A 23219-nucleotide genomic window follows, 5' to 3' on the forward strand; every position below is an offset into this window, starting at 1 on the left:
CTGAGTTTCCCCAGCCACTCTGGGCGGCTCCCAATCAGTGTTAAAAACAGTACAGCATTACATATTAAAAACTATATGCTAAAATCATCAGTTTTGTGGAGTATTCAGAGATGCTTCTCTGATTGTATGTAGTTGTTTTATCTTTGTTTTAAATATGTATTTTTAATGCATACTTCTTGAGGCTTCAGCCATTTAAAAGTTTTGCCAAATACTCTCCACATGGTTTAGAGTAAGCATTATTATCCACATAATGGCATATATGCAGAAAGCATATGACCCAAAAGTTACTGTCTCTTATCTCTAAGAGTTTTGTTTTATCTTAGCAGAGCAAACAATGCCGTGTAAATCAGGAAGATCTTTTCCCATTGACTGGACTCCAGCCAGTTAGTGACTTGTCAGTCAAACGCAGGAAGCTTGTGGGAGACAGAAAGATGGATTACATATGCAGAGAGTTCTGAGCACCTCCACAGGGAGCCTTTCCAGTCACAGCAAGGTTCCAAATGCGGTTTTATGCTCACCATGCTAATGCCTTCAGAAAGATTCCATGTTCCACTGAAGGCTGCATTTACCTTGATTCCAGAAATAGCATCCATATCTTCAGGAGGAAAGGACATTTAAAACTGAGGCCAACATTTCAAAATTGGACATGAAGCATGTTTCACAGCAGTAAATTCCTGCAGTAATATCAAGACAAATCAGGATTTACATCCTCAGGGAATTGGAATGGTTTTTAAAATTACCAAAATATGTACCCTATAATTTATGGATGATACTTTTCCCTTTCAAGTCCTACAAAGAGCAGCAAGCTGCATGTCTCATGGATCTGTCCTGATTACAGGAGAAGAGGGCAGGCATGGCCTTTCCTAAAACTAGTGGATCAGTTCATTCCAATCAAAGAAGCAAGTACAGTGGTACCCTGGGTTACAGACGCTTCAGGTTACAGACGCTTCAGGTTACAGACTCCGCTAACCCAGAAATAGTACCTCAGGTTAAGAACTTTGCTTCAGGATGAGAACAGAAATTGCACAGCGGCGGCAGTGGGAGGCCCCATTAGCTAAAGTGGAACCTCAGGTTAAGAAGTTTCAGGTTAAGAGCGGACCTCCGGAATGAATTAAGTTCTTAACCCGAAGTACCACTGTAATCCTTACCAGGAAAGAGGCAAAGAGCACCAGTTTTGTACGTCATCCAGTTCTCACCTGACAGCAGGGAGGGACTCTTATGCCAGTCCGACAAGTGTGTGCTCATACAGTGATTAGACTACAAGTATTCAAATAGATGCATTTTGGGCAATAAGTAGACAAAGCATACTTAAACATACTTAATGTTCAAATACGTTTGGTCTTAACAACTATTAAAAACAAAACAAATAAACAAAAAACCTATTATGCCACATCAAGACAAGAGCAACAATGACCCGGGATCTTAAAATCACGATATACAACTTGTTATCTGGGTAGAAAAGAGTGTAATTTATTTTAAAGAACATCACAACCAAACAGCACAGTACTATTTTTTAGGGGGAATTAAAATACAGGAGGTTCACTCTAACCTATATTTATACTACTGCACAAAGCCACACATGAATAGCTGTGCAGAGATGGAAAAGCTTGAGTGTGAAGTGAATAAATTGAAACTAAATTTAGCTTCTCTGCAACAAAAGTTTCAAAATTCCTGCTGTGTACTCATGAAGTTTAAAAGACACAAGCTCTTTGAAACTCCTTGTGGTTTAATCTATTCACTGAGTAATCAGTAATTGTTTAATGTATTCAAACTCTCCCTGTGTAAATGGATTTTAAAAGAAAATTAATCACAACCAGAATAAATCTACATTTCAACATACTATATATTTCCCTACTATATATATACATACTATATATACTTGCTACTATATGTACATACCATATAGTTCCCCATTTAAACCTAAAGTGGCTGCAAACCACTGTTGTATCGTTATTTTAGGAAAATTGATATTTTCTCAAAAATTTATAGTAAATGACACAGAGAATTTTATTGACAGGCAGTCTATAAATACCTAGAATATTTTTTTTAAAATCCGCAATTCATTAAAATTTAAATGACAAGGAAATCCTTTCTTTACCACAAAAACAAACAGTAAGGAGAACTAGTGCTAATTTCCTGCTATAATTTTAATCTGAAAACCTAGTATTTATATGGAGAGAGACAGAGAGTCTTATTAGAGTGTCTAAAGCAGGTGCTTCCTGCTGAAAGAGGGAGGGATAAAGAAAATAAATCTAATTTTCAAAGTTTATAACCTAGGGGTGATATTCTGTCACTTCTGTTGCCATCTGCACTAAAACTTAGTTGAATTAGAACTGTACTGCATTTAATACTACAGAGTGTGTGTCCAAGTGTTTGCATTCTTGCACAAATGAAATGTGTTAATGGCAGCCTTCCGGCAAAGCAAATGCTTAGTCTGTGCCCTTCAAAGGGTTTGTGAGTGATCCTTACCCTGCTGTCTTCATCCTTAATTGGCCTCCACTGTGGGGAGCAATTAAAAATAAATGGTAGCTTGCTGAGCCGCTGGGAGGGATGTTCTGCAGTTCTGATCATGAGCAGCCCTTCATAGGTCCAGCATCAACGCCTGAGATGGGCAAAGAGAGAAATAAAATTAAACTGAACTACTGCGTAAATACATTTGGTGGAAAAAGCTACCACTCACATCAGGGTAGTTGTTTAAAAGCTGAAATTAGATTGACTTTAAAAGCGATGTACAGAATATTTGCCTAATGAACTGAAACTAAGCCTACGGATATGTAACTGAAGCAACTGCATGCAGTATTCTGTAAAGCACGGTGCTTACTGATTGTGCTAAATAAACAGAATGATGAAAGCGCTAGAGATGTGTTATATGGAAATTAATGGTTATTTAAATATGACGTATCAAGGCATGACTCCTCTTGCCTAAGTATCAAATAGCTAACATACTATGGTAGTTAACAGCACGGGCCTAAAACCCAGAGTTCTCCCTACACCAACAATTCAGATTTCAAGCTCATCACTTAACTTTAAAGGATGGCCTTAAAAGAAGCCACCCTCATCACTCCCCATATCTGTAATATGGGGATAATTCTGACGCACATTAGACGATCTCATAAGAACTGAAATAACAAATAAAATGACTGAAGATTTAGTCTTTATATCATGTTTTCCCCTTTCATATTCCCTTTTGTCTGAAGTGGCTAAACAAGACTGAGCACTTTCAGAAAGGCTGTGTTTTATGCAGCTTTTTCAGTCATTCTATTGTTACGTCATCAGAAATTGACCAGGTACAGAAGGAAATGAGAGTAGGGCATCTATGGAAGAATTGTCTATAATATATATCACATTTGAGTCTTTTTTTAAAATAGCCCCGCCATCCCCTGATGTTCATCTCAAATTATGCAACATTTCTAAGCATCATTCCAATTACAGGTGCAAGCAACAGCAGGAGTGCAGAATTATCCAGCGATTATCCCATAAAACCTTTGTTCAAATAAAAATGCTTAAATACTCCTAAGAGATGGCATGGTGAGACCTCATGGGGTTTCTTTCAGAAAGGAGCTCAAAGCTAAAACACCACGGAGAAATCCTTGTTCTGTACCCTTCCAGATTCCACTTCCCATGTTGACAGAAAACAGAGTAGGGCATCAACCTCTAACCTGAAGGAAAGGGGTAATAGTGTCATAAGGCTGAATATGCTTTTAGGGTATTACAGAGTAAGTATAGAAGTTAGCGTTTTTGGAATCAATGAATCCTATACAAAGCAGATACCTGTATAGATGAAACTATAACCTGATTAATGCAAAGCATTAATGCAAAGCATTATAAGCCTAAACTATAGAAGCATAAGTGATTGGCAGTTGACCTCTGGAGACAGGCTTTGCACTTTAAGGTACCTTATTTTTTCCAAAAGCTCATTCTCATTTCCTTAAAATTCTGCATAAATTAACACACTGCGCAAATTCATTAAGTAAACTCCTACATGGCACACCAGAGCAGCACCATCTAGTGGCAGATTTCGAGAAACCAAAGGGGTTCTCTGGAGTTTAAACCAGGGTTTCCCAAACTTGAGTCTCCAGCTGTTGTTGTTGTTGGGGGTTTGGACTACAATTCCCATCATCCCTCACCACTGGCCCTGCTAGCTGGGGACGATGGGAGTCGTAGTCCAAAAGCAGCTGGAGAACCAAGTTCGGAAAACTGGTCTGGGGGGGAAAAAGGGAGGGAAGAAGCCCCTCGAAGCGATGGTGAACACGAAGAGAATAACATGGCGAGGTGTGTGTTTGAAGTGTGCGTGCAGATTTTCCCCATTCGCACGTTATCCACGAGACCCTTTAACACGCGTCTTCTGACTACACTTGAGAGTTATAAAGTAAGGAAGCGCCTCCTCACACCTTTCCCTTCCCTCTGAAACTCTTCATGGAGGGGCTGGAGGGCAGGGCGCCTTGACCGACGCCCGCGCTTCCTCGACGGCGCCATCTTGCGACCCTGCGAAGGAAGGGACCAGCTGGTCGCGTCGTTGTCGTTTTTATTTTATTGCCTTTTTTTCTCCCTTTGCTTAAAATATTGGCAGCGGGAAGAAGAGGAGGAGGAGAAGGAGGGTGGGAAGGGGAGGGGAAAAGCTTCGTCCACTTCCCTCAAAGCTTCCCCATAAGGTGCAAGGTGAACCGCAGCGGGTGCGCCTGAGGGCGAGCGGGCGGGCGAGTCCTTCCCTCGTTCCCTTCAGCGGCACGCGACGCCTCACTCTCGCGCTCGCGAGGGAAAGCCGTGCGCCTCCAACCCTCCCTGCGCGGCCTTTTTTAAAAAAAACCCCGTCCCCTCCCGAGGCGGATCCGCGGAGCCACCGCCCCTCAGGCCGCGCGTCTTTTGCCGCCTTGAGTTCGCTCGCTCCACGCGGTCGCCTCTTAGAGCGTGTGAGTGTGTAGGCGGGAAGGAGGGGAAAAGGGCGGGAAAGGAGGGCGGCGGCGGCGGCGGGCCGGAGTCCGGAGGCTTGCGGTCGGGCCTACAAAAGAGCGTGAGGGGGGTGGGGTGTGTGGCATGCACGCACTGAGGGGAGGGAAAAAGGGGGTTTCTGAGGGGGGCGACGGGAAGTGGCTTGGGGGTCGCGCTGCTGGTGTGTGGGGCGGGAGGGGAGGTCATTCAGAAGTGCGGCTTCCCCGGTTCTCTTAGCGGTTCAGCGGCGGTTGTTTAGACCCGGGACCGCGCCATTTCCGCAGGTCTGCAAAGCGGCTGTGGGGGCTTCTTCTTTCTCGCTTTCCTACTGAAGGGGCTGCAGGCCCTAAAGTACCTCAAAAGCAAGGGATGGGCAGCTAGGGTTTAAATCAGTTGCTATCTTTACACACAATATATTATACACGTCTTTGCTGTCGTGGCCTGAGGAAGACAAGTTTCTGTGGCAGGGCCCTTCCATCTTTTTTTAATTAAATTTGAAAGTCCTTTGGAAGCGGTGGTTTTTTTTTTGAAAAAATATTTTACTTTTATGTCTCTCTAGATTTGGCAAGTAGGTGAGCATAAGCTTCAAGTGAATCTAAGATTTTTTTGTTAAAAAAGAGGAGAGTTGTAGGTGATAAAACATCTGCCTGTCTCTAGAAAAATATAACTTTTTTTTAATTAAAAAAAAGCACTTTGTTCCATTAGTCCATGATGGTACGAAAAGTGCAAAAGAGTAAAGAGCAGCCGGTTTGCTTGTTGCCAGAAATAGGGATGGAAGCTGAAAGGGGGCAACCATCCAGCAGTCTAGATCACTCTCAGAAAAATGAGAGCAGCTGCAAGGAAAAGTCATTTTCTTTGTCGGCTAGTAACTTAAGCAACCCGATTGTTCTTGGTTCTGAAGTACAGTTAAGGGAGAAGCAGCAGCAGAGCAAGGAATTTGTCTCTAAAAGAAGGAAGGGGCAAAGTACTAGGGAAAGGAATGCAATCGGAGCAGACTGTAATTATGATGTGGGCATAAAATTGAAAGGGGAAATGGCTTTGGTGGAGAGACGTAATTCAAAGAAGGCTGTCCAGAGTATGACGGATCAGCCAAATGATTCTTTTTCTAGAGTTTGTTTGCAAACTAAATTGGCATCATGGGTTAGAAAGAAAAGAGAGAGATCCTTGCTGGGAATGGAATCTCATGACAAAGATACGACACCGGGGAGAAATAGTCTGAGTTCCTTGTTGGAACCTGAACGAAAAATCCAAAGTTGCTTGAAGAGTGCAAGGAGCTTGAGGAAAAAGCACAGCTGTTCCTTCCTAAAACCAGCTCTTTGCTTAATGGGAAAGGATAGGAGTTCTGTAACAGGGCTAGAATCTCAGGAAGTAACTAGGGAACTGCAGAAAAGCGAGAGCTGTTCTGAACCGGGACCACACCAGAAAACATGGAACATGAGGAAGAAGACTAAATTGGTTTGGCAAGAGCAAAAAGCTTTTAGGAACCCGGAGAAAAGTCAAAGAACAAATAGGGGGTGCTTGTCTTTTAAGTTAAAGCCTGATATACAGAGCGTAGGCCCGAGACCTTTGGGAGAAAGTGAGGAGAATTCTTCTGTTGCAGGGAATCTAGAAAAATTACATGTAGGTGCAGAAGTTCCAAAACAAAATAGCAAATGCCTATTGAAGTGTGTGGCAAATCTAGAAGAGAATGGAAGGTATAGGAACACTGCAGAAAAAAGAAAACATAAAATGGTAACCCGAGCGTCTTTGAAATCAGTGGTGTGTGAAAATGATGATAAGAACCTGAGCTGGACACCAGAGAAGTCTGTTTCAGAGGTTCCTGGGTGTAGACAAGTGATCTTTGAGGAGAAAATGATGGATTGTGGACCCACAGAGGATCTACTGATAACCAGAGTACATGGTAGTATTAAGAAACAGAGAGATGGAAAGGATGAAATTGTGACTTCAACTGAACTTAAAAAAAAGACCAGAACATCTAGTAAGGATGCTTATTCCCTCTTTTTCTTTGTATTTGTATGTTATGTTTTTTCACCATAACTTCCCCTCCAGCCTTTATTTTCTTACAGCCTGAAAATCTTAATTCCTTTTCAAATTTAATATAAAAACTAAATCACAGGTCTTTATATTTACACTAGGATACTGTTAAGTAGGAAATCTTTAAGCTAGAAACCATTGTACAGTAATTTTATTGGGACACTTCACAAAGCAAGCTTCTTGCTGGAGGAGACAAGAGGCTGAAATTCCATCCCTGACTAGGGAGCACTCTTTCTGTTTACAATTTGCATGAAGCCATTAAATTGCTCCTTTTGATTCATATTTAGATTCACTTTTGACTAACGAAAATGTAAGGCACCACAGTTTTAGCCTATACAGTGGTACCTCGGGTTACAGACACTTCAGATTACAGACTCCGCTAACGCAGAAATAGTACCTCGGGTTAAGAACTTTGCTTCAGGATGAGAACAGAAACTGCGCGGCGGCGGGAGGCCCCATTAGCTAAAGTGGTACCTCAGGTTAAGAAGAGTTTCAGGTTAAGAACGGACCTCCAGAACGAATTAAGTTCTTAACCCGAGGTACCAATGCACTTAAACTTAAGCTATGGGAAAAACTTAATATGCTTGTTAACAGACGCTAACTAGGGATATCACCAAATGTGGCCAAGTTTGAATTTACAATTTCACAAAACTTTCCTTCTTTGGGTATGTTGCCTATATTATGTGTGTGTATATGTATATATGTGCACATTCTACTTTGTGTAATTTTCTTTATGTATTGCATTGAATTTCCAATGTTGTGATTTTTTTGCCATTCTGGAAATGCTTGCAAATATATTTTAGCAATTTAAAAAAACTTTTTTTAAAAAAAAAAACAACCAAGTATTTTATATAGCCAGTAGCAAAATATATAACTCAGTCAGTAGAGCATGAAACTCTTAATCTGAGGGTCATGGGTTCAAGCCCCATGTTGGGTGAAAGATTCCTTTATTGCAGGGGATTGGACTAGATGTCCCTTGTGGTCCCTTCCAACTCTACAGTTCTGTAATTCTTATATTCTGTATTTCTAATTCTGTTACTCTAATTGCTGTACTAATGAATGCCAGCCATAGTGGATGAGAACTATGCTTTATATTTTTAAGCCGTTAGATATGCTAGTCGTTACTACACTTGCATTTTATAAAGGCATTTTTATAAAATACATATTTATTACAGATATGCTTCGGCAAAGTCCAGCCTTGTATATTAGAGTGCATTCAACATTAGATTAATTATTATCCCCTTTTTTAACTCAGGAGAGCAAGTCCATGAACTTTCAAGCATACAGCATGGAAAAGTTCGCAAGACCGGTCTGAGAACTTCTCAAGATTGCAATATACAAAATCTGCTAGAGCAGTCTGCAAGCCTTCCAGTATCTAAATCGGATGAGACTGAAAGCAAAGATCCTGTCATCCCTTGTTTTGGAGCGGATACTTCCTTGTTTCCTGTTACAAATGCCAATTCACAGCTTTTGGACATAACAGTAGCTGAAAATGTGGAAACAAATGCACTGGTAGTGCAGCAAAATGAAGAATGCAAATGGTTTTCTAGGCATGATACTTTGTCATATACAGTAGAAAGGACTACTATTCCAGTAGTGAGATTGCTTGACTGTCGTTACATTAAGGCACTCTTGACACCTACAGATTTTGAGACCACTCAAAGCTGTAAGGTTCACTCTGGATCTCTGCATGTTGCACTTGATCAGTGTAAGGTTTTGTTCTCTAGCGGGGGTATGGGACAGAATGATTTGAGTTGCAGCCCTAATATAGTACAAGCTGGACAATCATTTCCAGAAAAAAGCACATTGGTTGAAAAAGAGATGTGCCAAAATACTAAGAACTCCTCAAGATGTCAAAATAGAAAGCGATCCAGGGAAAGTAAAATGTGTTTAGATTTCAAAAAGTTAAACAAAGGGGTTAAAGTGCTTGAGGATCTGGAAAAAACAGACCAGGAAGCTTTCACAAGTGTGAATATACACAGTGAATGTGGATTACAAATGGAGAGTAAAACTGCCGTAAGAAGTTCAACGATTTTGGAGAACCCAGTCTACAATGAAACAACTTTATTGTCTTCACTTGGTCATACACCTGATTTTGTTCTTGAGCAGGCTGTTCAAAAACCTCAAAATAAACGTGCCAAATTATCTTGCAGTACAGAGATGAGCAAAGCACACTTTATCACATGCAGTGCCCTTGGTATTGAGAAATCAGAGATTCTTGAAAAGGAAAATGAGTTAAGCAGAATAGAACCACAAATTTGCTGTAGTAATAAATTGGTTGATAATTCTATAAGGGAGACATTAGTCAGTAAAAAAATTACCAACCACAGCAATAATGTTGCTGGCTGTATGAAAAGGGAAAAAAGAACCGTCAAAGAAAACACAATATATAAAGTTAGAAAGAAATTGGAGCTACAAAGCTGTCAAAGAGCAGTACCAATTTCTGGTAAAAATGTTTGGCCCCGTGAATCGTGTGCTAGAACATACTTGTGGTTTGGTAAAAATCATGCATCAGACTCAAAAAGAGAATTTTTAAGAGTTTCTGATTCAGTAATTCTCTCTGGCCAGGCAGAGCTACATAAGCCATTGGCTTCTGCATATAAGGTAATGGATCATAAAACGCAACTTCCCCAAAAAAACCCAGAATCTGTAGTTGATATATGCAAGGCTCACTCGGCTACTGCTAATGACAGCAGAAGTTCCTCTATGGGTATGGAGGAGAGACCTAAACATTGCAGGTCTTCTAGCACTAAAAATGTAAAGAAATCAAAAAGAGCTTTAAATTCATCAGCAAAGGAGGCTAAAAATAAAGGAAGTATAGCAAAGAGAAATAGTTCTATAGATACCCATAATGGTGTTTGTTCCGACAGTGGAAAACATAGGAAGACCTCAGTTCTCAAACAAGAACCACTAATCAAAGGGAACCTATCAAATTTCAAAATTCCTTTACTGAAGGATAAAAATGAATCCAGAAAAACAGAATATACTAGATTGTCAAGAAGAGATGTTTGCAGTCCTTTGGACATCCTAGATTCTACTGTGACAGTGAAGAAAGCCAGAGCTAAAGAGACCTCGTCCAATGTGCATTATAGACATCAGTTCAAGTCAAAAGAAGTTAATGGAATTACTGTCCTAGAAGAAAATGCAGACCAATTTGACAAGGTTCTTGAAAGCCTTTATAAAGAGACAAGTGTTCATAATGAAGGTGTGAAGACTTCCCATGAGAGAGAATTGGAATTAGCAGATTTGAAAGATAATCCTGACACTTTGAGTACTGGTTATATGGAGATTCAAAACCACAACCCTTCTGCAGTATTGGAAGTGCCAACTAATGATGAAAGTAATTACAGCAATAACTTTGCACAGGACAAAGCTAACTTCTCTGCAGAGGTTGTTAAGGCTTATGAAGATGATGTTCTTGTGATAGATGTAATTCAGGATGACCCTGATCTGTTTGGAGAAACCAAGGAAGAAGACAAAGGGCATTGTACCCAAACCAACTTGAATGTCAGCATTTCCCTAAAGGAAGAAATGGAAGTAGAACCGGAACCCCTTCAGCTTCCACAGAAGAGACATTTGGATTGCTGTCCAAGGTAAGCATATCTTCTGGAAATAATTTATATAGTATTTTATTAGATGCTTGTGCTTTAGCTAGGTAAAGGTAAAGGGACCCCTGACCATCAGGTCCAGTCACGGACGACTCTGGGGTTGTGGCACTCATCTCGCTTTATTGGCTGAAGGAGCCGGCATACAGCTTCCGGGTCATGTGGCCAGCATGGCTAAGCCGCTTCTGGTGAACCAGAGCAGCGTAAAGCGCGATTTAGCGCTTCTGTGCAAGCGCCAAAACCCGGAAGTAACCCATTCCGGTACTTCTGGGTTCGGCGCGGTGCGCAACTCGAACTCGCACAACCCGAAGTGTCTGTAACCCAAGGTATGACTATGTATACTGCTTAATATACAAAATACCCAAGTGGTTTGCATAAAACACAGTAAGATTAAAAAGGAAAAGATAAAGCTGTTTACAGCATTGTAACCAGAATTACAAATAAATTCTTCAGTAAAAAGAGAGTTTATTATTAAAACGTTCAGTTAAATATCAATAATTGCTAAACAGCAGTGTGATCTAATCTAATGAGCAAGGGTAAACCTGTTTAAATAGATGGGTCAGCAGGAGTTATTTAAAGTTTGCTACTATTTCTATTTCACAAACAAGACAGGGCTGGGGTCCCATAATGTCAAAGGACTGAAGGTAGTCCATCGGTTTACATCTCTTATCTTGCAATATCCCAAGAGAGGATCTCCTGTAGGCGTAATCATTTATTGAACTAAGTGGCTGGAAACAATCAAGTAAGGGGACATTCTTATGGATTCTCTCCCTATTCTTTTTATCTCCCAAACCAATCTCCAGCTTTCTTTATAGGACCAGTCTCAGGAATCTTACTTGATTTCAAACTCTCCTAGGAACTTCCTTTCACCTTTCTTGGAGAATTGCTTTTAGAATTGCTTTGTTCCTTCAGGGAGGTAATGGGTCCTATGATAACAATGTAAGAAAGGTTATTGGGGAAATGCAGAAAGGAATGTGCTTCACCTTTCCCCACCTGGATTGTTGCTATAAAATTCAAATATTGTCACCAAATTTTCCTCCTGAGCTTATTGATAGGTATAAGGGGCTTAGATTGAATAGGCCCCATTTTCAAAAACAGTTTATGGTGCTAGGAACTCTAGGCAAAAGAACTCATGACCCAGATTGTTAAGGGTAGTTGTGGCAGGCTTACTGCACTCAGTGTGTTTTAGTTAGATGAGTGTGGTATTGGTTCAGAAAACTTTTCCTTCACTTAACATTTTGTAAAATTTTCTTGCTTACAGAGAAGATCCCATTCAGTATGATGGAACATTGGAGTCTTTCACAGATGTTGGTGTTCCACCTGCAGAAGGTAAGAACAGGAATTTAAAAATGCAACATTAAGGAGAAAATGACAACTTGTGCAGGGGGAGTTAAGTGTTAAACAGCGTCTACTCTTAAACGTTAATGTGACGCAGGTGGTGCTGTGGTCTAAACCACAGAGCCTAGGGCTTGCCGATCAGAAGTTCGGTGGTTCGAATCCCCTCGACGGGGTGAGCTCCTGGCCACATGACCCAGAAGCTGTCTGCGGACAAACCCCGGCTACCTCAGCCAGTAAAGCAAGATGAGCGCCGCAACCCCAGAGTCGCCCACGACTGGACAGTACTAGTACAGTACTACTGCATACTTTGTAAGAAGGGTCATCATTTAAAAAACTCACCAGTGATATGCCCAACTTCATAGTTAAGCATTCTGTTCTTAATTTTACTATGTTTCAGCAGTTTGTGTTGCATTTTTTCCAGTTGATGGAAGTAAATCAGAATTCCTATGTGAAATAAGTTCTGCAGGAGGTGTAGCTGAATCCTGTTTTGAGGATGGGCAGTTGAGCGAATCAGATGATGTTTTAAAGAGTTCTAACACAAATGAAAAGGTACTGAAGTGAATTAATTTTTTGTTTATAAAAGGTAGTGTTGCAGAAGAGTGTCATTTATTTGAGGGAACTTTTGTCAAGTACTGTAGTAAATTGCACTACATACAGCACAATCCAATGCATGTTTACTTAAAAGTAAGTCCCACTGAAATTGGGCAGTTCTAACTTCCAATTATGTGTGCATCGGGTTACAGCCTTAGGCATAGGCAAACTCTGCCCTCCAGATGTTTTGGGACCACAACTCCCATCATCCCTGACCACTGGTCCTGTTAGCTAGGGATGATGGGAGTTGTAGTCCCAAAACATCTGAGTTTGCCAAGTTTGCCTATGCCTAGCCTTAGAGATATCTGTATGCTGTTTTAATACAATGAGATTCATTAGATGTACTGTTGTAAACCAGCATGGTACTTTTAATTTCTCTTTCATAAATCTGAAACTGTGCTGTGAATCTTAAGTGTGTAAATCAAAATTAAGCAAGGAAATTGGATGAACGTTAAAAAAAAGATTTGTTCTTTTATTAACTTATGGGTCTAGCAATACTGTGAGCTATAGAGGGAAGCCATGGAACTTCCTTCCATGCTAGATTTGAAGACAACTTTGGTAGGCTTTTGTTGGTATTGTTTCATAAATATGACATCCTGCAATAGGGAGTTGGACTTAGACATTGTTGAACCATAAACAGCAGCCACACTTCTTCCGCTTGAATATTCTATGAACAAAAAGAGAAAGTTATTAAATGAAACTTGAGTTTCTGTTTATTTTAACTGAATTACAACCTTTTTAATCTTACAGTACAAAATTTCAACTGTGAAAGAAGGAGCAGAGATTCAGAACACTGCAAAAATGTGTGTGTGAGTTTAAGTAGTCCTAGTTAAGTGAAAGGACGACATTTTATCTTCAAACCTTTTTCTCCGGTCTTATACTCAAGATTAGACATGTAGAAGTTAGAGATAAAATGGCTGGTCAGAAGCTCCCCTTGGGGAGCGCATTATAGAACTGAGGCACCACAAACAAAATGAGCCTTTCCCCACCTGCCTAGCAAATTGTCCTTTAAGCTACCTGCGTATCAAGCTGTATGTTATGTTTTATGTTATGTAATGTTATGTTGTTATGCTATATTATATTATATTATTATATTATATTATATTAATTTCCTATACCACCCTTCATCCAAGAATCACAGGGCAGTTTACGATATAAAAACACAAAAATACATCACATAGTCACAAACCAAAACAAATAACCTCTTCCCACAGTATTTTATTTATTTCTTTATGCCTTAAAATGAATGTTGAATTGAAGCCATTCTTGAGAAGTCCATACTTGAAGCCATTGGAACTGTGTTAAAACTGGCAAGATGTTCCACTTGACCAGTTTTGATATGTAATTGAAGCAGCAGTATTATGAATCAGTTGAAGTTTTGAGCAGTCTTCAAAGGCAGCCCCATGTGCAATGCATTCACAGTAGTTTAATTATAACTGCCCATGTTTTTGCAGTTGCTGGAAGGCAATTAATGCCACAGCATAAAAAAGCATCAACAGTTAGTGCAGGGTTTAAAAGCAACTTGATGCAGAACGTGTTGAAAGGCCACTTCTCAATTCACGCAAGCAGCCTGTCAGTAGTAATTTTGTCCTGCCTAGATTGAACTGCAGGTTGTTCACCTTCCAGTCTATTACTGATCTTTGCCACCTATTGAGCACATTGACCACTTCATCTGAGTTTGAAAAGGAGAAATATTACTGGGTGGTTGTCGCTCCAGAACAGTGTATGTCAGGGGTCAGCAACCTTTTTCAGCCATGGGCTGGTCCACTGTCCCTCAGACCATGTGGTGGGCCGGACTATATTTTTTTTGGGGGGGGGACGAATTCCTATGCCCCACAAATAACCCAGACCGTCTGCCGGCCGGATTGAGAAGGCGATTGGGCCACATCTGGCCCTAGGTTGCCTACCCTTGGTGTATTGTGTTACATAGTGTTTTTACATAGATGTAACATAGCATGGAGCCTTTTGGAACTTCACAACACAAGTGCTGTGGAGCAGAACCCTAACCAATATAGTCAATGGAGGAGAATTAATAATAAAAAAAATTATTGCCTCATCAGCTGGTCCCAGGGCAGGTTACAGCCATTTAGATGGTACTGATCCAGAAGTGATAAATGCTATGCCCAGTTCATCCCATCTATCTGCTCACATTTCTTCTCGTTCCCAGCTCACTTGCTATGTGTATCTTTGCAATCAGTAGGAGCAGCCTCCTTTCCTCCACAAGGGAGGTGTGCTTGGGTATAGAAAACATAATTTACTTTATTGTGCTAATTTTTAAATAAAAGATACAAAGTTTTTGTATTATTAGTCAAATAAGCATCTTTTTCCTCATTTGGAATTTAGTGAGAGGGCTCAATACATTGAATCTATGAGCCATGATCATCAGCTAGAATTGACACTTCCTGCTATGAAAACTGATCCCCGGCAGCAAGTCACGGCAGTGAAACCGTGGGTGCATGGTATTGTATTAGTTCAAAATACCTACACATTTTCGTTTTATGGTACTACTACAGTGCTACTTTTCTGTGTCTGTATAAAGGTCTATTTCATTGACAGGATTTGGTTTGCAGGAAAAACCTATGGGCTCTCTCATGCGTGCTGATTTCCTCCATTTCCTGGCTCACAGCCATAATCTCATAATATTTGAACTAGACAAGCTATTACTGCTAGCTGAAGTTTGCCCATGCTGGATAGCTCAGTTGGTTACAGAGTGGTGCTGATAACACCAAGGTTGCAGGTTTGATCCCCACAAGGGACAGCTGCCTATTCCTGCATTGCAAGGGTTTGGACTAGGTAAGGTTTGGACTAGGTAATCCTAAAGGTCCCTTCCATTCTGTGGGAACCACAGTCTAAACCACAGCTGAAGTGAGCAGTGGATTCTGGTGGTAGTGGTAACCATAGTTTTCCCAGTTCAGATGTGGCAACAAACTGGTTTCTGCAAACCATGACATAAATAATGTGTTGGGAGAGGCAGGAGTGTGTGAGCCCACAGCACATTCCAGAGGCATAAATGGTTTGGCCATGATGTCTGTGTACCTGGTGCAAATGTATGTGGATGGGTGTGCTTGTTACTCTATGTTCATAAAAGTTAAAATCCAACCTAGGAAAAGTAAGGTGATTCTGTATTAAAGCTTGGAATTAACATCTGGAGTTTCCTTTCTGTTGTCTGTTTCACTTAGTTCTACCTTCTGTATCGAGATCAGAGGGTTCTTAGCTTAATTGTACTTGGGTTCTAGATTTGCCCTTGCCAAGGCAACTGTTAGTTGAGATTTAATATAAATGTATCTTTGTTTAGCTAAAATGGCCATCTAATTAAAATACTATGGAAAGTTAGCTAAACAAATTCTAAAGATGACAGTGAAATAAATTACTAAATCGGTGCATTATTATGTATATTTAGGATAACGTTTGAGTGCCATTTCTATTTTCATTGGCCAAGACTCAGAGAACCATGTAACTAGTTCTCTGCACTCAAGAAAGCTTTGGCATTACAAAACTGTTTTTGAAAACAAGGAAACTTCAAAAGTAGTTTGCTATGGCAGGAGGTTTGCGTTCAGAGAGTAAAAAACACACAATGAACCTCCACGAGTGTCCTTACACGTTTTGGATTCTAGTCACCATATTGCGTTAGATCCTGATTAGATAAAATCTTGAGAAACATGGCCATGTGTGTAAAGTAGGGTGCAGGCCAGATCCTATTGCAGTCAAAGAGCCCAAATGATTTTAATGTCTAAATTTAACCCTATGCGACTAGAACTACATTTTCTGTGTACCTAATCATGCTTACTTGGATTCTTCAGAGTTACAGCTTTACAATAGAATTCAAAATCTTTCAAAGGCTGTCACCCCAGAAGTCAGAATGGGGTATTGAAATAGCCCAAAGTTTTCCTTATGTTGAGACATCCTTTAAAGACTTAAAATAAATTACATAATTTCATAGTTAAAATGAAGCATTCCTCTCACTTTTTTTTAACACAGAGGTATTGTATCCTCTGAGAATATAGGAATGTATGTAAAAATACATAATCATCAAACAACAAGTTTAAAGGCTGTTGAAGGGGTACTGCTGTGGGTCCAACAACATGGAGGACCACTACCCTACTAGTAAAACCATTTAATTCTTCGAAATAGTTTTTGTGCTTCTCTTAGGATGTTGAAGAGCTATATGACCAAAATATAAAGAACAGCTACACACAAAATAATTTCCAAAATGCATTACTTGTGTGTAAGATATCAATGTAATGCACTATGTTGGCATGTAATGCTAAACCAACCACAACTCCTCCTCTAGCTTGTCTAAGGTGGGGTGGCAAAACAAACCATGCTTTAGCAAGTCTGTTTGGTTAGGACATGACTCTAAAATGTAGTTAAACAACCAGTGCTTTATAAGGTAACAACAAATTTTGGCTTCAGATCATGGTTTGCTGCTAGAAAGCCATGGCTAATCTGATGGGCAGGGTCCAGATATTTAAACAAACACACTTTGGCTAAACAAACCAGGATTTAGAGTTATGTGTGAACCAGGCCACTGTCTATATACTGTAACATCTGAAAAAGCATACATAAAAGAAAATGTATGTGTTAAGGTGTACATTATTCCTGCATAAATGCAATATCAACATAAAGAAATCACTCTTTGTTACGTTGACACAGAATCAGTTTGAAAATTGCAGAATTTGCCTTCCAGTGTGGCAAATTTCACTTAAGATTATTTATTACTCATGGTACTTGAAAAGAGTTTAACTTGTCAGTAGACAGGAAATGAAAACTTTAGCTGTCAGTCATCTCTGGGATAAGATAACTGAAGTTTATAATGTATAATCATGACTTAAGGCTATTTCATTCAATTTAGGAGGGTTTTTTTCTTCAATCAGATTTCAGGTTCTCAGGGAAAGGTCCTCTTTTGCAGCCATCATATCCCAACAGTTTAAAAAAAAATGTTATGGTAAGTCCTTAAAATTCATAAATTTCTGCAACTAAGCATAAGCTTAGCTACCATTTAAGCATTTACATTGTTAACAGCCATTTAAAGCTAGTTTAAACAGCTTTAAACAGTTAGACACAATTTACATGCTTGTTTGAGGTTTCTCTTTCATAGGGTTTAGTCATCCTGTTTTCAACTGTCCTGCTTTTATATAAAGTTTCTGACTTAAGGGATATAGCTGCTAGAGACATTTGATTCAGAATTTTTGAAAATTTAGCATAATGAGGGTCCCTTCCAACCCTACAAGTCTATGATTCTAAGCCTCTCTCCTGGTTCTCAGACCCAAATCTGCTAGCTTGAAAGCTGATGCAAGGCACTCCACTCTACTGAGGCCATCTGAGCGTCAGACAACAGCAAAGGATCCAGTAGTACCCCAAAGCAATGTACCCACTCCCTCAGAAACAAGCCATGCTTCATAAGCCAATAACAAATCGTGGTTTCTCCTCATGGCTTGTTTGTAGAAAAATAAGCTATAATTAGTATGCTGGGCTAGGTTTGTACATTCAAGTAAACCATTGTTAGGTTAATCAAACTATGACACTTTGTGCTATGTGTGAAGTAGTCCATACCCTGCTAAATGCACATAAATCCCAAAATATGTGTACCATATGTGTTTGTTTGTTTGTTTGTTTGTTTGTTTGTTTTCAAATGAGAATTCTGAGAGGGAAATGAAAGACTTCTCTCTGGTTGCATTGCAGACTTACCTAGGATTGAGTTATCTACCCCGTGGAGTCTGCAGAATTCATTTCAATACATTGAATGGTTGTCAGAGAGCAAATTGCCGGTATTCACATTCACTTGCACCAAAAAATGAAAAGGTAAAAACTGTTTGTTTCTTCTCTGTGTAAAATACTTGGTTGCTGCTGCCCGGTTAAAGAACAAAATACGTGAGGCCTTTATCAGATCTCCAGGATAAGATTGTCATTAACAGAGTAATCAGAGAATTCTGTGGCCTGAGAGACATACACATGCTCATTGCTTGATGACTACAGAACCCATTGGTAATCTGTGAATGCAGCCATCAAATAAGACGGCACAGATAAAACTTTAATGCCACCTCAAATGTAACCTGTGAACTGGCTTTTGCAGAAAATGCCAGCCTTAACTGCTGTTGCTTCCGGCAGAATGCGCAATGGGAAGTGAAAGAAACTATGCCTTTTCTCCATGAACAGCGTGAGGGTTCCTATGGGGTTTTAACACTATTCCTTAGCAGCAATGTGCTGCTTGCATCTATATCGTAAGCCCAATACAAGGACAAAACATTCCTTTATTTCCTGGGTTCTCTACCCATGCCTGGGGAAAGTGGGGGGTGCGATGACAACCACAAACAATGGGTTTGGCTGGTATAATAAGCAAAAGGTTGTGCACAGGGGTGGTAATAATGGTAAAACAATTGTTGCAGTTCCATGTGGAAGTTATTCATGCTTTACACTCTTGTCCACATCTAACTCTTAGCTACAGTTTAATATGTATTGATTATTATTTTTTAGTTGTACCAAATATAGATCATTTGTGGATCCTCACATTCTAGAAACTTGTAATACGCTTGTAATAGATGGCAAGTTTATCTGTAATATATTTATAATAGATTTGTGGCTTTATTTTATTTTCCAGCTTTTCACTGAAATACTTAATACATATATAAGTATTGGTGAAGAGGTTTTGTTGCAGCGTGCAGGTATGATATAATCACCATTATAAGACAAAATATAGGTTTTGCTTGAAGATTGACGGTGCCATATGTAACAGACCACATAATACATTCCATTATACAGTTGAGTAGAAATTTGGCTGTTAACATTGCATAGTTTCTTAACATGTATCCTAGCACAGCATTTCTGAAATAGTTTTTGATAGGCAATCTAATATGTAGATCATAAAGGCAAAAGCCTGTAGACAAATAAGAGAATAGTTCTGCTTAGATCTGGAACTCTATTCAGAACTAGAATTCTAACCTGAATGAGGGTTTTTTTGTGGCATAAGCGCTTAAAGTTCTTTGGTTTGTGGGCTTTATTATATTAGTACTTCGGTGCTGAAACAGAAAGTATGATTATCATTATTGGGACATATGTATACGAGACCAAGGCCCTACCATAATTTAATTCTTTTTAAAAAACAAGCCGTAGATTCTTGGCCTCCACCACCGGGATTACCACCAGGATCCATACCATCTGGAGGCGGCCCGGCACCACAGCTTCCGGAAAAGGAAGACAAATTAGATACCCAACTGTGATACCCAAGAAGTAGACCGGGATGTCTCTACAGCTTCTTAGCTGGAATATAAATGGCGGGAATTCTCCAGAAAAACGTAGAAAAGTATTTCATATTTTGAAAAAAGAACAATTGGACATTATTTGCCTGCAAGAAACACATGTGACAAGACTCCATAGAAAAGTGCTAATTAATAAAAGGTTAGGCCAAGAATTTATTTCATCGGATAAAGTTAAGAAAAGAGGAGTGGTGATCTATGCAAAGGAGAACTTGTCCCCAAAATTTGTATTTAAAGACGAACAGGGCAGAATTTTGGCAATTGAAATCCAGACACAAGGAGAAAAGTTTTTAATTCTAGGAATCTACGCCCCAAATGATGGAAAATCGGAATTTTTTAAGAAGCTGCATGAGATTATGCTGGACTATTTGGACTATAACAACATTATCATGTTGGGAGATATGAACGGTGTCGCCTCAGTGAATATGGATAAGTCACAAAGTGCTAATATAACGAAAGATGGCAGACTTCCAAAAACCTTTTTTGAAATGACTGACAATTTGGATTTGATCGACATATGGAGGATCAAGAACCCTCTAGGGAAAGAAGGAACTTTCTTTTCTGAGGCCCATATGACATGGACGCGAATCGACCAAATATGGATAACTAGAGGGCTGGCACCTAAGACCAGAAAAGTGGAAATCTGCCCAAAAACCTGCTCCGACCACAACGCCTTGAGAATGGAATTGAGACTAAATACAACCGGATCGTTCAGATGGAGAATGAATGACGCCTTGTTAAGAGATCAGGAGATTGTTAAGAAGGCCCAAAAAGTTTTAAAGGACTATTTTGAAATAAACTTAAAGACAAATGTGGAAAAAAGAATAATCTGGGACGCAAGCAAAGCAGTGATAAGAGGGTTTCTAATACAACAGAACACGATTAAAAAAAGACTCTGGAATGAAAAGAAGGAGAAGATCTTGGAGAAAATAAGAGAAGGAGAGAGAAAACTGAGATCCAGGCCTAAATCAAAGGAAGTATTGAGAGAAGTGAAGTTTTTCCAGGCACAATATTCGAAACTGATAAATCAAGAGGTGGAATGGAAAATTAAACAAATGAAACAAAGATCCTTTGAATCTGCAAACAAATGTGGAAAATTGTTAGCCTGGCAGCTGAAAAAGAGACAAAAACTTAACACAGTTACAAATCTAGAGATTGAAGGGAGAATGGTTCAGAAACCCGATGAAATTAGAAGGTCCTTCCAGAGATATTTCAAAGAACTCTATTCTCAAAGGCCACAAAAAAGCTCAGAGGTGGACCAATTTGTTATAACTAATGGATTACAAAAAATACCCCAGGAAATGAGAGCAACCCTGAACTGTAATATCACAACCCAAGAAATTGAATGTGCCATTCAGAACCTCCAACTGGGCAAATCTCCGGGACCTGATGGGCTTACTTCCAAATATTATAAGGTACTGAAGGACTCATTGACACAACCATTGCTGGAAGTTTGCAACCAGATTATGGAGGGGAGGAAGGCACCGGAAACGTGGAAAGAAGCCTTCATCACGTTGATCCCAAAACTAGAATCTGAAAAAACTCAACTTAAAAACTACCGTCCTATCTCACTCCTAAATGTGGATTATAAAATTTTTGCAGACATTTTGGCAAGTAGGTTTAAGAAAGTCTTAAATGAAGTGATTCATAAGGACCAAGCAGGCTTTCTCCCTGGTAGGCATTTATTTGACAACACTAGAAACATCATTGACATTTTGGAGTTTTTACAGATTAATTCAAACACAAGAGCGGTGTTGATTTTTATTGATGCGGAGAAGGCCTTTGACAACATTTCTTGGCTGTTTATGAAGAAAAATTTGGAAAGGATGGGAGTAGGGCGGGGGTTTGAAAATGGAATAGAAGCAATTTATTCAGAACAAAAGGCCAAATTGATAGTAAACAACGTGGTGACAGAGGAGTTTAAAATTGAAAAAGGGACACGACAGGGGTGCCCTCTATCTCCTCTGTTGTTCATTTCAGTCCTGGAGGTGCTACTGAACATGATTAGAAATGACCGGTTGACACAGGGAATTGTGGTCGGAGAGAAACAATATAAACTGAAAGCTTTCGCAGACGACTTGGTATTAACATTACAGGAGCCAGCCTCTAGTACTAAAAGAGCGTTAGAATTAATTTCTGATTTTGGTCGGGTGGCGGGATTCAAGCTGAATAAACAAAAAACTAAAGTTTTAGCAAAAAATTTGACAACTACTGAAATAGAGGAGTTCAGAAAAGAAACAGAACTAAATGTGGTTAAAAAAGTAAAGTACCTAGGGGTGCACTTGACCTCCAAAAATTTGAATTTATTTAAGGACAACTATGAGAAATGTTGGTCAGAGATAAAAAGAGATCTGGAAACATGGTCAAGATTAAAACTTTCCTTGTTGGGCAGAATAGCTGCTATAAAGATGAATGTATTGCCGAAAATGCCATTTTTGTTTCAGTCCCTCCAGATCGTGGATAAGGTGGAATGTTTTGGAAAATGGCAGAGGGATTTATCTAAATTTGTCTGGCAGGGCAAAAAGCCCCGAATAAAGTTTAAAATACTAACAGATGCGAAAGAAAGAGGGGGGTTTGCCCTGCCGGACTTGAGGTTATATTATGAAGCTGCAGCCCTCTGCTGGTTGAAGGATTGGATTCTATTGGAGAACACCGACGTCCTTGACCTGGAGGGATTTGATAATGCTTTTGGGTGGCATGCATATTTGTGGTATGACAAGGTTAAAGTTCATAAATTGTTCAAAAACCATATTGTCAGAAGGGCAATTTTCATGGTCTGGTCAAAATACAAAGACTTATTGGAGAGTAAAACTCCGAGGTGGCTCTCACCGATGGAGGCCAAAGCACGTAAAAGACTCAATATGGAGGCCCACTGGCCTAAATATTGGGAAATAATTGAAAAAATTGGAGATAAATGGAGGTTACAGAGTATGGAAAAGTTAAAAAACAAGGTGCGAGATTGGTTGCATTATGCTCAAATCCAGGAAGTTTTTAAAGCAGACAAAAAAGTGGGTTTTCAGGAGGAAAAATCGAAACTAGAAACAGAGTTGCTTGAGCCAAAATCCAAGCTAATTTCGAGAATGTATAACTTGCTGCTTAAATGGAACACACAGGATGAGATTGTCAAATCCTCTATGATAAAGTGGGCACAGGACTTGGGGCATAACATTATGTTTGAAGACTGGGAAAGGTTATGGAACACCGGAATGAAATTCACGGCATGTACTGCCTTGAAGGAAAACATTATGAAAATGATATACCGGTGGTACATGACCCCAGTCAAGCTTGCAAAGATATATCACCTGTCCGATAATAAATGTTGGAAATGTAAGGAAGAGGAAGGGACATTTTTACACCTCTGGTGGACCTGCCCGAAAGTGAAGGCCTTCTGGGAAATGATACATAATGAACTAAAAAAGGTGCTGAGATTCACCTTACCTAAGAAACCGGAGGCCTTCCTTCTGGGCAT

At 39.7% G+C, this 23219-nt stretch overlaps 1 protein-coding gene and 1 long non-coding RNA gene across 3 annotated transcripts in view; one reads left to right on the forward strand and one right to left on the reverse strand.

Moving 5' to 3' along the window:
* Positions 1-78: 78 nt before the first annotated feature.
* Positions 79-4909, reverse strand: LOC309353641. 2 transcript variants are annotated; one of them, XR_014161959.1, is made up of 4 exons: positions 4392-4909; positions 3602-3659; positions 2470-2602; positions 79-674 (listed from the first exon to the last, which is right to left on the reverse strand). It is a non-coding gene; the product is annotated as an uncharacterized lncRNA (long non-coding RNA). The 2 variants fall into 2 exon arrangements; XR_014161958.1 differs by lacking the exon at positions 3602-3659.
* Positions 4910-5022: 113 nt separating this feature from the next.
* TOPAZ1 (testis and ovary specific TOPAZ 1) overlaps positions 5023-23219 on the forward strand; it is a 36377-nt gene continuing 18180 nt past the window's right edge. Inside the window, exons 1-9 of the mRNA XM_081882901.1 lie at positions 5023-6907; positions 8219-10556; positions 11830-11897; positions 12328-12455; positions 13248-13300; positions 14841-14956; positions 17372-17442; positions 18180-18299; positions 19096-19159. Of these exons, the coding sequence (XP_081739027.1) occupies positions 5638-6907; positions 8219-10556; positions 11830-11897; positions 12328-12455; positions 13248-13300; positions 14841-14956; positions 17372-17442; positions 18180-18299; positions 19096-19159 (4228 nt within the window). The 5' untranslated portion in view covers positions 5023-5637. The remainder of the gene's footprint in view (positions 6908-8218; positions 10557-11829; positions 11898-12327; positions 12456-13247; positions 13301-14840; positions 14957-17371; positions 17443-18179; positions 18300-19095; positions 19160-23219) is intronic.

The sequence above is a fragment of the Podarcis melisellensis genome (assembly GCF_964234715.1).
Source record: "Podarcis melisellensis genome assembly, chromosome: 12".
Lineage (NCBI taxonomy): Eukaryota > Metazoa > Chordata > Lepidosauria > Squamata > Lacertidae > Podarcis > Podarcis melisellensis.